The 15,178-nt window shown below is 52.4% G+C and overlaps 1 protein-coding gene across 1 annotated transcript; it reads left to right on the forward strand.

Moving 5' to 3' along the window:
* Window positions 1-291: 291 nt before the first annotated feature.
* On the forward strand, window positions 292-5,013 carry LOC149913709 (olfactory receptor 14C36-like). Its single transcript, XM_090129020.1, has 3 exons — window positions 292-370; window positions 1,997-2,278; window positions 3,980-5,013. The coding sequence occupies exon 3, from the start codon at window positions 4,003-4,005 to the stop codon at window positions 4,960-4,962; it is 960 nt and encodes a 319-aa protein (XP_089985146.1). The 5' UTR covers window positions 292-370; window positions 1,997-2,278; window positions 3,980-4,002; the 3' UTR covers window positions 4,963-5,013.
* Window positions 5,014-15,178: the final 10,165 nt, after the last annotated feature.

Here is a 15,178-nt window from a genome sequence, read left to right on the forward strand (position 1 = left end):
GGGTCCTGCGCTTTGGCCACAACAACCCCATAACAAAATATGCACCTAGGGCAGGCTGGCCTCAGAGCTCAATGAAGATGAAGGGGCAGGTTTTGCTTTCTTTGACATGGGACTCGTTCTCAGCCAAAATAAGTTTAGAAAACTGTAGGCTCCCAGCCCTGACACCTCCACAGTGCAGAAGAGAAATGACCTGCAGCGCTCTTGGGAATTGCTGGGAGCTGTCACAGTTCTTCACTGCGGGAAGGGGACTGCTGGAACCAATCCATTCATCATCAGCATCAAACAAATTGAGTTTTGAAGTTCAGCTTGGAACTGCCTGGGCTTCCCCTCCTGTCCTGCAGAAGAAGAAGAGTCAGAAATACCACTGTTGGTTAGTAGGATCCAGAAAATAAATAATATATCCCTCTGTATGAGATATACTGAGACTGCCTTCAGTAGTCACAGAAGAAGACACACAGATTCCAAAACTTACCAATTTATCTTTCTCTTTAGTGTAAACAGTGGGTTGCTGTGCTATTTTCTGTGACGCTTGAAAATGAACTGAGCCCATCACTAGTACACAGACCTAACCCCCAAAAGACAACAGTTCTTGGGTACCTGCCCTGGGAGGGTGTGGGGATGCTGTTGAGAATTCAAAATGGAGAAAAGCAAAGTGCTCCTAACTGTGCCCAAAGGAGGCAATGGTAGGGATCGTGCATGCAGTTATCTCCAACAGAGAAAAATATCTTTCAGGAGGACTTTGGGGGTGCTATCCAGTATTCCAGTTTACTCAGGAGTTGGTCAAAACTTACAGTAACTTTCTGTAACTCCTTAACAAATTTATTTAAGAAGTCATCTGGAATGGCTGATCATTAATACTCCAAATACGCAGAGGCTCACCTTCTTCCAGTTGCAGAGCCTATGGTAGGAAAAAATGAACCAATTTCAACAAGCATAATGTGAAACAAACAGGTGGCCTGACAAATTAATACAGAAAAAAGTAATCTCCAACAAAAAATGAGGTATTGAGCATGTGCATCTTATCCAGGGAAGACCACATTTCAGCTTTCAGCTAAGGATCAGCAAACAGCTGGACTGAAAAGGGCTGACACCAGCCATCTGCCATTTTACATGGCTGTGGTCTTACAGAGCAGCATCACTTCTGTGTGTAGTCTGGGCCATCTGAATCACTGGCCATTGCCAGGCTTTCCTGAACTGGGATAACTGAAGGTCAGAACTGCAGAGCAGACAGGAAGACAGCTTGTTTCCCCCCTAGATGAGTGACATCCACGCACGTGCTCAGAAGGAGTCTGAGGCATCATGATTTAGCTGCGTGTAGACAGATGTCATCAGTGGCTCTTCCCTTGTGCACTGATGCAGTGACACCATCAGAGGAGGCCACCAGGTTGGCCAAGCAGGATTTGCCCTTGGCGAAGCCATGCTGGTTCTCCCGTATCAGCTGAGACTTCAGTCTCACCGAAGACTGTCACTAGGGATGTGAGTGTTCTCTGAGATTTTCCATCTGAGCCTGCAAACACTCGCACACCTCTTGGAGCACCGCTGGCACCTCTCTCATGGCCAGGTGTCTGTGTGGGAGCAGCTGACCCCCCTGAATGCAGACCAGGGGCTCAGGGCGGGGGATCCCATGCAGGGAACTGCTCTGTGCACACCTGAGATGAACCAGGGGGAATCCCAGCTCCTGTGGGTGTGGGTTGCATGGGGAACTGAATTCTGCTTCAGCGGAGACCTTGCAGCTGGGGGTGAGATGGCTGCATCACGTCTCCTGAATCAGTGCTCTGAGCAGGAGAAACGCGCAGACCCCTCTTTTCTTCTATGTGTCCTTTCATTCTGGATGTGCAGAGGAGAACATCTACACCTCACACAGACAGACACACGTTGCTAGAACAAATCATGCTGCTGGAATCAGTCTCTGTGCATGCTTTAGAGAAGAGCAGTTGTTGCTTCCTTCAGTCTCCTTCAGAACACTTTTCCCAGGGCTGATCCCGCTGCCTTGCAGGAGCTGTGAGCCATGGAGCCCCAGGGACATCAGCAGGAGCTGGAGGGAGAAAGAGCAAGGGAGCCCTTGGGCTGTGCCTCTGCTGCTGAGCTGGGCCGGGCTCCCGGGACACAGGGAGCTCATACAAGTAGCTCATACAGGAACAGCTTGTACAGTGCAGCAGAGCTGGGGCACTGCCTGCAGTGACAATGGGAGGAGAGAAGGCTGAGAGATCCAACACGGTGTATAGAGCGGGACAAATCTGAGTTGTCTGGAGGAGCAGCTCTCACAGACATTGATACGGTAAGGTGCAGGCTGGCTGGGAAGTGTGAAGGAGTATCCTAGAAATGCTTTCTGCACCAGGGTCATCCATACTTATTTACTGTGGAGAAGGACCTGCTCTGGATGAGGGCTTCCCTGCTGCAGCACAGAGCACAGCCCTGAGGGCTCCGTGTCCCATGTCGGCTGCAGGCTGTGCAGCCGGGGGTGCAGCCGGGTGCCCAGGGCTGTCCTGCAGAGCAGGTCCCTGCTGTGCCCCAGGGCTGTGTGCTCCTCTTTCACAGCTGAACTAGAAATAAAGGCTGTGATTTCAGAGAAGTGGAGATGGCCTAGCCATCACTTTGAGGTTTACCAGGATGCACAGCAAGATCCTTTACTGCTCCTCAGCCCATAGAAATCACCATCACCCCATGCTCAGTTTCAGCGGGTTCCGTGTGACCTGGCCTGAAGCTTCTGCACACAGTGAGATGCCCCTGGGCAGTGCCCAATGCCAGGAATCAGGTCTGCAGGGCAGAGCTGAGCACACAGTAGCTGAGATGGGCTCTGTGAGCTCCAGGCAGGGACCTGCGGTCAGAGAAACAGCTGCAGGCAGGGACAGCTGCAGGCAGCAGAGACATGGGCAGGATGGGAGAGGGACCTGCTGCCAGAAAGATGGTGGGAGGGGGATTTGGGCACCTCCCTGCCATCCCTGAAGTGCAGGCATCTTCCCTGCAGCAGCTCCCTGGCCTGTTAATTTCTCCCAGCATAGAGCTCCAGCCCAATGCCACGTAACCTTGGTCATAGCTGCCACTGGACACATTTGGTTGGAGGGTGAGAATTCAGGTGCATCTCAGACACTGACACGGTGGGTTCTGTCATGCAGATATGTCCATGGAGAAAACACATTCATTTCTCCCCTTAACCTCTGAGGCTCTGGAAAATGCTGTTTGTGGGTCTGGGAATGAACTGACATTCCCTTCAGGATACCCTGTTATTGTGGCATTCAACTAGTTTTTGGGGGTGTCTGCTAGGCTGCAGGTGCCTCTGGATCTCCCATAGCATCTCTGTGTTAACCAGCAGCCCCACAGAGAGAACAACTCAGTGTTAAGACCATGGAAATGAACACATGAAGATAGCAGAGCTGAGCTCCTCAGTTATGATGAGAAAGGAAAGGAGTCGAGAGTTCTGCTCTTCTTACCTGGATTCCTCAGCTCTCAGCAGAATCCAAAGTCTTTTCATGGGAACAACTGAGTGCGACCATCCACAGGTGCCAGCACGGGGCAGCCACGATCTTGACTAAAGGACAGACCAGCTGACCTCTCTGCACTGAGGGATAACGCCATTGCCTTGCTGGACCCCAAATATTTCACTTTGCATGCATAGCAAACACCAAGAGTTTCTATTGTGTAGTGGGTCAAAAAGGAAAAGATAAAGAAAGCGATATCACAGAGCCCTCCCGTGCTTCTTTGTGAAACTGAGAAAAAACTGCTTTATATCTCATGTACTTTAATCTGAGATCACTCTGTATTTCAACTTTCTTCTTGCTGGTGGCCAGAGCTGACTCCAACAGTCTCCACAGCAGCATTCGCTGTGCCCAGTGGCATCCTCAGCCAACAGCAACCAGAGCTCAAGCAAAGGTCCTGCAGAGAAGGCAGGGGCAGCGAGGGAGGTTTCAGTAAGAAATGAAGTAGGCCTTGCTCAAAAAGGTCTGCTGTAATGTTGCTTTGCTTTTCCTCCCTTTATCAGGTCCCCATGGCCAGCAGCAGCAGATGCCCAACAGCAGCTCCATCAGCGAGTTCCTCCTGCTGGCGTTGGCAGACACGCGGCAGCTGCAGCTCCTGCACTTCTGGCTCTTGCTGGGCATCTACCTGGCTGCCCTCCTGGGCAACGGCCTCATCAGCACAGCCGTAGCCTGCGACCCCCGCCTGCACACCCCCATGTACTTCTTCCTCCTCAACCTCGCCCTCCTCGACCTGGGCTGCATCTCCACCACTCTCCCCAAAGCCATGGCCAATGCCCTCTGGGACACCAGGGACATCTCCTATGCTGCATGTGCTGCACAGGTCTTTTTCTTTTTGTTTTTGTTTTCAGCGGAATATTCCCTTCTCACCGTCATGTCCTACGACCGCTACGTTGCCATCTGCAAGCCCCTGCACTACGAGACCCTGCTGGGCAGCAGAGCTTGTGCCACCATGGCAGCAGCTGCCTGGGGCTCTGGGGTCCTCAATGCTGTTCTTCAAACTGCCAACACATTTTCACTGCCTCTCTGCCGAGGCAATGTTGTGAACCAGTTCTTCTGTGAAATCCCCCATCTCCTCAAGCTCTCCTGCTCAAACTTCTACCTCAGGGAATCTGGATTTCTTCTGCTTAGTGCTATGTTAACTTTGGGGTGTTTTGTTTTCATGGTGTTTTCCTACGTGCAGATCTTCAGGGCTGTGCTGAGGATGCCGCCTGAGCAGGGACGGCACAAAGCCTTTTGCACGTGCCTCCCTCACCTGGCCGTGGTCTCTCTGTTTCTCAGCACTGACTTTCTGGCCTACCTGAAGCCCCCCTCAATCTCTTCTCCTCCCCTGGACCTGGTGGTGTCATTTTTTTACTCAGTGGTGCCTCCAGTAGTGAACCCGCTTATCTACAGCATGAGGAACCAGGAGCTCAAGGATGCTTTGAGGAATATGATGACAGCGACACATTTTAGCTGTGCTAATCTTATTGTCTTTCTCTACAGATGACTCTCAGTCTGTCCCATAATGGGCCTATTATATGTCTTTTATGGTTATAACATTTACTTACTCCAATGAATATATTCTCCTTTTTTTTTTTTTTTTTTTTTTTTGCTGTTGTATTGTTTTTATGAGTGGTTATCATTAATTGTTACACTAATATTTTGATTCCTTTCACTTCTACTGAGACATCACTCTCTTCCCTTTCTCCTGGAGCCCATATAGAATGTGAGTCAGAGCTGACGCTCATAGTTCCTAGGTCCTGTCTCTGAATATACAGGCAAATGAGATGTCTGCGGTCTTCACCGAGGCAACTGGGATGTAATAAAGACAGGGAAGGGAAGCTGGAGAGGGATTCCTGTCACCTCAGGCATACCTGTACACTCCTATTGCCTTTGGAAATGTTCCACTGTCGTTCCAAGCGTTTTGGACACCCAGAGACTCCCAGAGAAGGGATGGGCTGCACTCATCCCCATCCGTCTGGGTCTGCTTCACACCCTGACCAGTACTGATCAGCCAGTACAGACTCACCCATCTACGGCCAAACTGCTCCAAAGAGGGATGCAGGGCGGTAGGAACTGATCTGGGATTGAAAATTCCCAGCAGATGCAAGCATGACCAGGAGCCTTCTGATCTTGTGGCTGTTCCTCAGTGCCTGTCCTGACTGTGGCAATACCCCAAATCTTTTCCCTGGACAAGATTGTGTGGGTGCTGGGGGCAACTGGAGCAATGTGCACCATACACAGGATGACCCCTGTGCTGGGGGCTCTGCGGGGCTGCAGCTCTGTGAGCCCACAGGAGGAGGGAGCAGGCAGAGGTGATCCTGGGGCCCCTTTGGAGCACCTCATGCCCATGGGGCCCTTGAGCAGGGTGCTTCACAGAAGGGATCCAGCCAGCTTCCTCTTGCAGGAGCAAAAAGGAGACGTTGCCCAAGGAAACAACCACCATTCCTGAGCCTTAAGCCTGTAGTTCCCAGCAGCAGACTCTCACCTCGGACTGCTGAGGGCTGATGGCTGAAATGGGAGCCCTCCATGCTCTGACCGGGCTCAGTGCCTGCACTGGGGAATGGGCAGCCCAGCCCGGTCCCTCTCCCAGTCCAGAGCTCAGCAGAGCCCGGAACAGGGCTGTCCAGGGCTGGTGGGGAAGACTGCTGGAGTAGAAGTGCAGTGGTGAGCTGGGCAGTTTGGGCTGTCAGGGGCCACCCCTGTGCTCAGAGAGCCTTGTCCAGGGCAGTGTGTTGGTGCTGGCCTGGCTGGCTGCTCCTGATTTTCTCCCTGCGCTCCTTGCAGGGCCACGAGTTGGCAGAGCTGCTCTGCAGAGGTGGGGGCTGCGCTGCCCTGGGCCCCAGGATGACCTTCCCTGGCTGTGCTGCTCCAGGGAGAAGCAGACTCAGCCAGGTGGGGATCTCTGCTGCTGAGTCCCTCTCCATCTGCCCTGATAAATCAGCAGCCAAGGATGGTGCTGGGCAGGACCAAGGGGTGCCTCTAAGGGCTCAATAGGCAACTGAGCAATACAGTAAGTCATAGAGTGACAGAATTATACAATCATTTGATTTGAAAGAGACCCTTAAAAGTCATCTAGTCCAACTCCCTGCAATGAACTGGGACCCCTACAGCTCGATCAGGTGCTCAGAGCCTGCTCCAGTCTCCAAGGATGGAGCTTCCAGCACCTCTCTGGGCAACATGTGCCAGTGCCTCACCACTCTTCTCATGAAAGACTTTTTCCTTTAATGCAATCTAAATCTCCCTTCTTTCACTTGGACACCATTTCCCCTTTCATTACAACCGTTCCATCAGGGAGGCCAGCTCTGGCACAGCGGTGCACACTGCCTGCCTGCCTGCAGCCACAGGATGATGCTGTAGAGACAGCAGGGCTGTCACTGAGGTACACCAGACCTGAGGGCTGTCACAAATTCAAGGGCATATGAGGAGGGCATACAAGTGTAAAGAGAGAAGCCCTGACAAACCACTCCCTGCTGCTGCTCATGGCCACGGCTCCAGGAAGCAGCAGCCCTGACTGGAAGACAGCAGAGAGGCAATGGCCACCGGGCAGTGAGGGGCTGCCCCACGGACACCAGGGCTGCAGCTCCGCGTGGCAGCTGGGCTCCTGGTTCCTGCACTCCCCACACCACATGCTGGGGCTGCTCTGCTAGCTCCAGGGGAGATGGGAACCAAGATGAATGATGTTCCGCTGCTGTTCTCCCTATTCAGAGAGCCTCAGTCCTTACATGCAATATGCTTGTAAGAGGTAAAAAGGAAAGGATTCCGAAGAAGACTGGTTTATAATAATATTTAATTGGAATTACAGTTATCGTAAGGACAACAAACAAATTTAACTTGAAAACAAATAAACAAGAAAGTAAAAAAGAGAAATTCAATGTTGTCAATTGTAGCATCTCCACAGACTTGGAGATGCTGAATGTGAAGATGATGAATGTGTTGCTGATGCTGAAGCAAGATGTATTTAAATAATTCCCTAAGGGCATCCTTGAGCTCCTGGTTCCTCATGCTGTAGATGAGGGGGTTCACTGCTGGAGGCACCACCGAGTACAAAACTGTCAGCACCAGGTCCAGGGGTGGAGAGGAGATGGAGGGGGGCTTCAGGTAGGCAAAAAAACCACTGCTGAGAAACAGGGTCAGCACAGCCAGGTGAGGGAGGCACGTGGAAAAGGCTTCGTGCCGTCTCTGCTCAGAGGGCATCCTCAGCACAGCCCTGGAGATCTGCATGTAGGAAAACACAATGAAAACAAAACATCCAGATGTTAAACAGACAGCAGTCACAACAACCCACGTTCCTCTGAGCTAGAAGTTTGAGCAGGAGAGCTTGAGGATCTGGGGGATTTCACAGAAGAACTGATCCACAGCATTGCCTCGGCAGAGTGGCAGTGAAAATGCAGTGGCAGTGTATAGCAGAGCATTGAGAAACCCACAGCCCCAGGCAGCTGCTGCCATGGTGGCACAAGCTCTGCTGCCCAGCAGCGTCCCATAGTGCAGGGCTTGCAGATGGCAACGTAGCGGTCGTAGGACGTCACAGTGAGAAGGGAGTACTCTGCTGTCATGGAAAAGAGAAACAGAGCCCTGTGAAATACGTCCAGCACAGGGGATGTTCCTGGTTTCCCAGGCCAGCACCAACACTCTGCCCTGGGCAAGGCTGTCTGGGAACAACACCATTCTTCACAAAGGGATCTAATGCCTGTGTGCCACCTGAAAAACACCAATAGCATGGTGTAGATGCAAGGCCCATGCATGGAAAATCCAATGATGCTTCTGGAATGGGATGAATTCTGAACGGCCTTTACGGCAATGAACACAGCAAAAGAAGAAAAATGATGAGCTGGAAATCTGTGCAGTGGCAGGGCTGGGGTCCTGACTGGATCACAGTGACATGGTGGGATGGCTCCCATGAGTGGACTGATGCACAGGAGAGGTAATGCTCTTTATGATAGGTGGGAGATAAGGCAAGGAGAGGCTATTGCTCAGTGTGAGGGAATGCACTGAGCTCTTCATGATAAATGAGCCAGATAAGAGCTAATGGAATAGGCTTAAAGAAGAAGTCAGCATTGTCTCTTCCTGGTTTCCTGGTCAGCAAGAACAAGTCCTGCATGAATGGAAAAAACCAACCTGGTCAAATCCAGATACAAAACAGAAGACTGGAAACAATGTATGTATACGTGCATGGGTGAATTCAGGACAGCTGGAGCTCAAAAGCTACTGGATGTGCCTGGACATGTCAAAAACAGCGAGGGCTTCTGGAAAGATACAGGTGACAAAAGGAAAGATAGGGAGACTGGGTGCGTGGCTGAATGGAGCAGGGTACCTGGCAAGGCAAAACATGGAAAGTGCTGTGATACCCAATTCCTGCCTGACCTCACTCCTTTTTAGCCTGCCTGGTCTTCATGGAATTCTGAGTGCCAGAGACTGGGGGAAAATTTTAGCACAAGGCAGATGTACCTGTGGTGGAAGAGGAAGCGATCAGGGAATGCTCAAGCAAACAGGATGCAGGGAATCCTGACTAGAAAGGAACCACATGGGTGATGGAGTCATTGAATAGCTTGGATTGGCAGGGACCTTAAAGCCCATCAAGTTCCAACCCCCGTGTCATTGTCAGAGTTGCCACCCAGGAAATCAGGCTGTCCAGGGCTCCATGGGACCTTGCCTTGAGCATGGGGCATCCACAGCTCCTCTGGGCAGTCTGTTCCATTGCCTCACAACCTGATGTTAAGAACACTAGGAATTCCCTCCTAACATCTAATCTAACTTTCTCTTTTCGTGTGTAACCATTTCCCTTGGGCCTATCACTGTCAAAGATGTTTTTTTTTTCTGTTGTTTTGTTTGTTTGTGTGTTTGTTTTGAGGCTGTAGGTGTGAAAGATGTTATGTAATGTAAAACTGGAACAAAGAATTAAAGAGAAAGATCAAATCGAAGAAAATGTGCCAACACACCTCTCAGTTTCTAAACTGCTTTGGGGCCTGGTTTCTCTCCTTATTGGAAATACCAGTCTTTGAGGAGATTTATTGTGTCACTGTTTTCCAGAACTGTGTTTGGAGGACACAAAAACATTCAGGTGCTGGGACACAGGCAGCTGCTAGCCCTGCTTGGTGTCACCTCTGTATTTGATCTCCCACTCCCTGCAGGTGTTTCCAGCTCTCCTGAATAAATGACCATGGCTAAGGTCGTGTTTTCTGCAGGCAGTGTGGGCATGTGCCCTTCCCACTGCTCTCCAGATTTCCCCCTCCCTTTGCTCTTTGTTCTTTCAGATACCTCCCAGCTATCTGGTTACTCTAGGAGCTCCCATGAGTTGGAAACTTGGGCCATCTCAAAAGTCTCATGAATTCTTTACTCAACTTCTTATTTGTGTTTGTATGTACTTTCTCTGTCAAAAGTTCTTCTGGCACCGAAATTCCCCCTGGAAGGCAGACAGCTTGAACATGGCATCCAGCTGAGGAGAGTGTTTTACTGTTCATTCAATTGCATCGTGTTGATTCCCCTTTGTTGGCAACAAGGAGGAATCCCTCTGTGCCCATGTGCAGCTGGTTCTCTGAGGAAGGCAAGTGGGAGTTGATGCAAAGGAAAAGCAACACTGAGCTGCAAATTTCAGAGAAGACTGATGTGAGGAAAAGGGATGAAAATCCCACGGGGCCAATGTGAGCAGTAATGGGCTTGGGAGGCTGAGGAGAAAGTTTGTCCACACAGTGAAAGAGAGCAAACCTCATTAGGAGACGCCTTGGATGAATACTGTCTGCAAAGTGCTGCCTTAATTTGCTTTTAATACTGGAGAAAATATAAATAAATAAAGAGACTCGTTAAATGTACCTTAGGGTCCTCCTCTGTAAGTGCACTCCTGATAGCTCTCCAGTTAGCTGTACAGGTTCTGAAGACTTGAGGAAGATGTCAGGAAGGCACAAAGCACTTGAGGGCTCTTGGGGTTGTACTGGTCTCCTTGGGGTGTTTGGTGCTGAGTCCATCATCCTCCAGTGCTGAGAGAAGATTGCACAAAGTGCTCAGGAAGATAAAGTCAGGAGGAAGTTTCTGGGAGTATGAATGGGCCCCGCTGAGAGCCATTGCCAACACGGCCCCCAGGGACTTGTTAGAGCAGATAATTGGAAGCCATGATTACAGGGAGACAAAGGCGCTGTGCTGGTGGCTCTGATGCTGAGAACAGCAACCTTTGCCTTATGGAGCAGAAAGGCCAAACCCTGATGCCCGGGCCTTTGGAAGGGAGATCCTGTCCCTTATGCAGGGTCAAGACTATTCCAGGAGCAGTGGGAGCCTTTGCATGGGGCACAAGGAGGCCACGAGAGCCCAGTGCCACGAGGACAGCGTGTCCCCTCACGGTTCTCTGTACCACAGACACCATCCACGGCCTGCTGGACAAAGACCGTGGCTCCGTCAGGGCCTTCCAGCGTTGCCAGCCCCTCAGCCATCTCCACCACGTGCTGTCCTACACTGTCCCATGCAGTCTGCACCCGTTTCCCTGCAGGACGTCGGCACCAAGCCTGCTTCCCACCACAGCATCTCCCTGCCTGGACTGCTGCCCCTGACCTCAGTGGCTGTTCTTTGGAACACACAGCTGTGGGCTGATCACAGAGTGCCTCCGGGTGACCTCAGGCATCACAGCACTGCCCTCAGATCCCACATCCATATTCCCACAGCCCAGTCCCAAATCTCACATTCCAAGCCCACAGTCAACATCCCAACCCCGCATCCTACAGCCCACATCCCAATCCCAGTTCCAAATCTCATTCCCAGACCCTCATCCCAAGCCCATCACCCACCTGTCAATCTCAGTCCCTCATCCCAATCGCAATCCCACATCCGCGATCCCAATTCCGATCCCAATCCCATCCCCTATGGCAATACAGAGCACCCCGAGGCCCCGCCCCCACAGCCGCTCCGCCCCGCCTCCGGCCTCTCATTGGTTGGGGGCACTTCCGGTCCGTTCGCGCCTCTCATTGGTCGGCGGCAGTTCCGGCCCGCCTCCGCTCTCGGATTGGTCGGCGGCAGCGCCGCCGGCTCCGATTGGCTGAGGCGCCGAGCGCGGGAGCGGCCGTTGCCTCCGGCTCGGAGCCCGCCGTCTTTCCTCTCCGACGCCGCCGGTCCCGCAGGCGCAGGCGCTGCGCGCCGGAGCTGTGCGGGCAGCACCGAGACGGAGCCGCGGCACGACGGGAGCGGTGCTGAGGAAAGCGGCACAAGCCGGAGGTGTGTGGGAGAACGGCTTGGGCCGGGGCCGGGGAGAGGAACCGTGCGCGGGATGCGGGGCTTTGGGACGGCTGAAGGACTCGGGGCCCAACGGCCGCAGCGCTGCTGCCCGCATTCGGGCCGTGCCCCCCTGAGGCCTCCGGCGCTGCTCCCGGTGCCCCCCGGGGCTGAGGTGAGCTGTGGGTCCGGGGGGCGGTGGGGGAGATCCGAGGAGATGTGGGACTTTAGGGGCTGTGGGGGCTACAGGGGGGTTGTGGGGTAATATGGGGTATGGGGGGTATACGGTAATGTGGGGGAATATCAGGGGATGTGGGGGAGAGTCGGGGGATGTGAGGGTATAGGTACTGTGAGGGAAATATTGGGGAATATGGTGTTGGGGGGCTATCAGGAGGGATGTGGGGCTATGAGGCGCTTTAGGGGGGCTGTAGAGGGATATAGGAGGGTATGGGGCTCTAGGGCTTCGGGGGCCTTAGGGGTGGATATAGGGGTTCGTGGGGCTATAGGGTGCTTTATTGTGGCTACGGGGAGATTTGGGGCAATAGCAAGCTGTGGGGACTCTACAAGTGGTATGGGGGATATGGGAGAAAATGGGGCTATGAGGGGGATAGAGGGGGATATGGGGCTATAAGGCACTGGGGGGACTTTAGGGGGTGTTTTAGGGCTATAGAGGGATATAGGGTGCTATGGGGCTATGGGAGCTTGGGGGGGGCATGGGACTGTTGGTGGCTATTTGGGGAGCTATACAGTTGTAAGGGAAGATCATAAGGGGATATGCATGGGCTATCAAAGTGTTACGGGGGATATGGGAGTATAGGGGGCTTTATTGTGGCTATAGGGTGTTATGGGGCTATAGGAAAATGTGGGGGGACTATAGATGGGTTATAAGGGGATAGGGAGGGGTATAAAATACTGGGGGGCTCTTGGGGGAATCTATAAGGGGAAGTGGGATGGCTATAGGAGAGTTCTTATGGGATATGGGACTACAAGGGGGTGTATGGGGGATATGGTTCTCTAAGGGGCTGTGTGGGGCCATAGGGTGATAGGGGGCTCTAGGGTGGGCTCTAAGGGCTGTGGGGCTAGAAGGCTCCCCCCTTCCTTTCATAGAATCACCAAGGTTGGAAAAGACCTAAAAGATCATCCAGTCCAACCGTTCACCCACTACCAATAGCTCCTACTAAACCATGTCCCTCAACACAACATCCAGTCTTTGCTTGAACACCCCAGGGTCGGTGACACCTCCATGGGCTGTCCATTCCAGTGCCTGATCACCCCTTCTGAAAAGTAATACTTCCTAATGTCCAGCTTGAATCTCCCCTGCCGTAGCTTGAAACCATTCCCTCTGGTCCTATCACTAATGACACGAGAGAAGAGGCCGACCCCCAGCTCACTACAACCTCCCTTCAGGAAGTTATAGACCTTTAAAGGGTTAATGGGACTATAGGGGTTTGTGGTGGGCAATGGGAGGGTCTATAGGATGATAGGGGGCTGGGGAGGGTCTATAGAGAGGGTTGTTATGCTATAGGAAGTTTTGGGGGGACGTAGAGGGGCTGAGGGGGGCAGTGGGGGAATATAGGGAGATATGGGCCTATAGGAGGTGTATGGCAGATGTGGTTCCATAAGTGGCTGTGTGGGGCCATAGGGTGATGGTAGGCTATAAGGGGACGTTGGGCTAGAAGGCTCACCCCCCTCTCCCACCCTATAACCTATCCATAGGTTTAACCTATCCATAGCAGGGTGGCTGAAATGCCAGTCGTGAAACTTAAATCAGAACTGAAGTTTGATTGGAATAGAATAGCACTGTTTTGTGGTCTTAAATCTGACACGTGTTTTCTCCTTGGGCTTCAGGTACAGATATAGTTTCATAATGGCTTTGGAGAAGGTTTCACTATCCAGTCTCCTGATCAGGAAGAAAGAAGAAGGTTTTTGGAGGACTTAATCATGAATGGAGCTGCTGCTGAACCTCCACTTCCAAGAAGCAGGCAGGTGAGGACGTTGTGCATCTCAGCCTTTGCTCACTGCAAGGTACCAGCGACTCAGTCTGTGCTGTGTGGTGATTTTCCACCAGCACTTCTGCTTGTGCCTGAGCACCAGGCATCCGCTAACGTTGTCTGCTGGCTTTAGGCTGGGCAGACACGGGAAGCACTGCCTGCAGCAGCACCGGCTGAGCTCCGTGTGCCAGAGGAAGGAACGCGGCGTCTGGAGGAGCAGGAGGAGGAGAGCCTGCGTGACTCTGCGTGTTCTGCAGGGCCGTTCCTCACAGACTGCCGCTGACAGACGTTTGGGGCACTGCAGAGCCTGTTGGTGCAGAGGAGGTAAAGCGGTGTTGGTCTGTAATGCCATTTGATCTGTGTGCATGCAGAATTTCCCTGTGTTTGTATTTCTCAGTGTTTGTGGCCCTGGTTTTGTTCAAAGATGTCAGACCTCCGTGCACCTTTCTTCCCCCTCCAGCCTTCCTCCTCAGTTACTCACATCCTACAGCAGTGAAGGAGTTCCCTTGCTCTGTAGGAATGGTTCCTGTGCAACGGCATGGTCGTCTGCCTGTAATAGGTACTGAAGGTGATGGTTTTGTGACTGCAATTATGGAGTTGGCTTTCTAATGGCAGTAGCACCCAGTAACATGCAGCTCTTTCTGACACAGGCAGCTGAATGGGCAGCGGTACTGCAGCTTCTCTGGCAGTCTTGCAGCTACGTCAGGAAGTAGCAGATGTGGATTTGAAAGAAGAACTCAGTTCCTGGGACGTTCCCCTGTTCTTCCCCTAGCTGTCCCCTTCCTCAGCCTGGATTCCCCTTGCATTCCTGCAGGTGTCTCTTCCATCCCCCTGGCTGCCCCTTGCTTTCCCCAAGGCTGCCCTTTCCCATGACACCCATAATTCCCTCAGAGTAGCAGTAGCGCCCTCAATATTTCCCATCCAGGACCCCTGTAGCCACCCCACAGCCCCCCACAAAGCCCCATAGCCGCTCCAGGGCCTAGTAAAACTCCCCCATAGTAGGACCAAAACTCCACAGAATCCGATAGTCCCCACCAGCACCCTGTGTCCCCCATTGGGCTCCCTCTGAACCTCTGTATTTCCTCCCTCTGACCTCCCTTACCAGCTCCACAGCCCCCCTGGGATCTTGTTCCCCCTCCAGCTGGTTCTGAAGAGCCCTTCCATTTTTGAGAAGGCTGCCGGTTTAGTTCAGCATCTCCTGATGTGTCACAGAGATTCAGGGCGTTCAAGAAGACGCTTCTTTAAAGTGCTTAAGATGGTGAATTCTGCCAGACAGAGCGCTTGTCTAATCAACCCTCTTAACCGCAAGGTTTCTTCTGTAGGTCCCGATGATGGCACAGGCATTAAACAGCACAGAGCTCGTTGCTGGGGAGAGGCTGTGCATTGTGTATGAAGGGAGAGATGGAGGAGGGGTTTGAACAGCGTTGTGCAGGAATGGAATGCTGGTAAGAGAAGCGGTGTGTGTTGTGAGAGCAAGGGCTGTACGGCTCATCTCTGTGTTCCAACAGGAAATGCACGGCAGAGCTCTGCTCTCTGTTC

Source organism: Phasianus colchicus, chromosome 35 (assembly GCF_987193195.1).
Source record: "Phasianus colchicus chromosome 35, bPhaCol1.hap1.1, whole genome shotgun sequence".
In the NCBI taxonomy this organism is placed as follows: domain Eukaryota; kingdom Metazoa; phylum Chordata; class Aves; order Galliformes; family Phasianidae; genus Phasianus; species Phasianus colchicus.

Bases quoted from the DNA above. Each gene is read 5' to 3' on its own strand.
- LOC149913709 (XM_090129020.1), top strand. From the start codon at position 4,003: ATGCCCAACAGCAGCTCCATCAGCGAGTTCCTCCTGCTGGCGTTGGCA.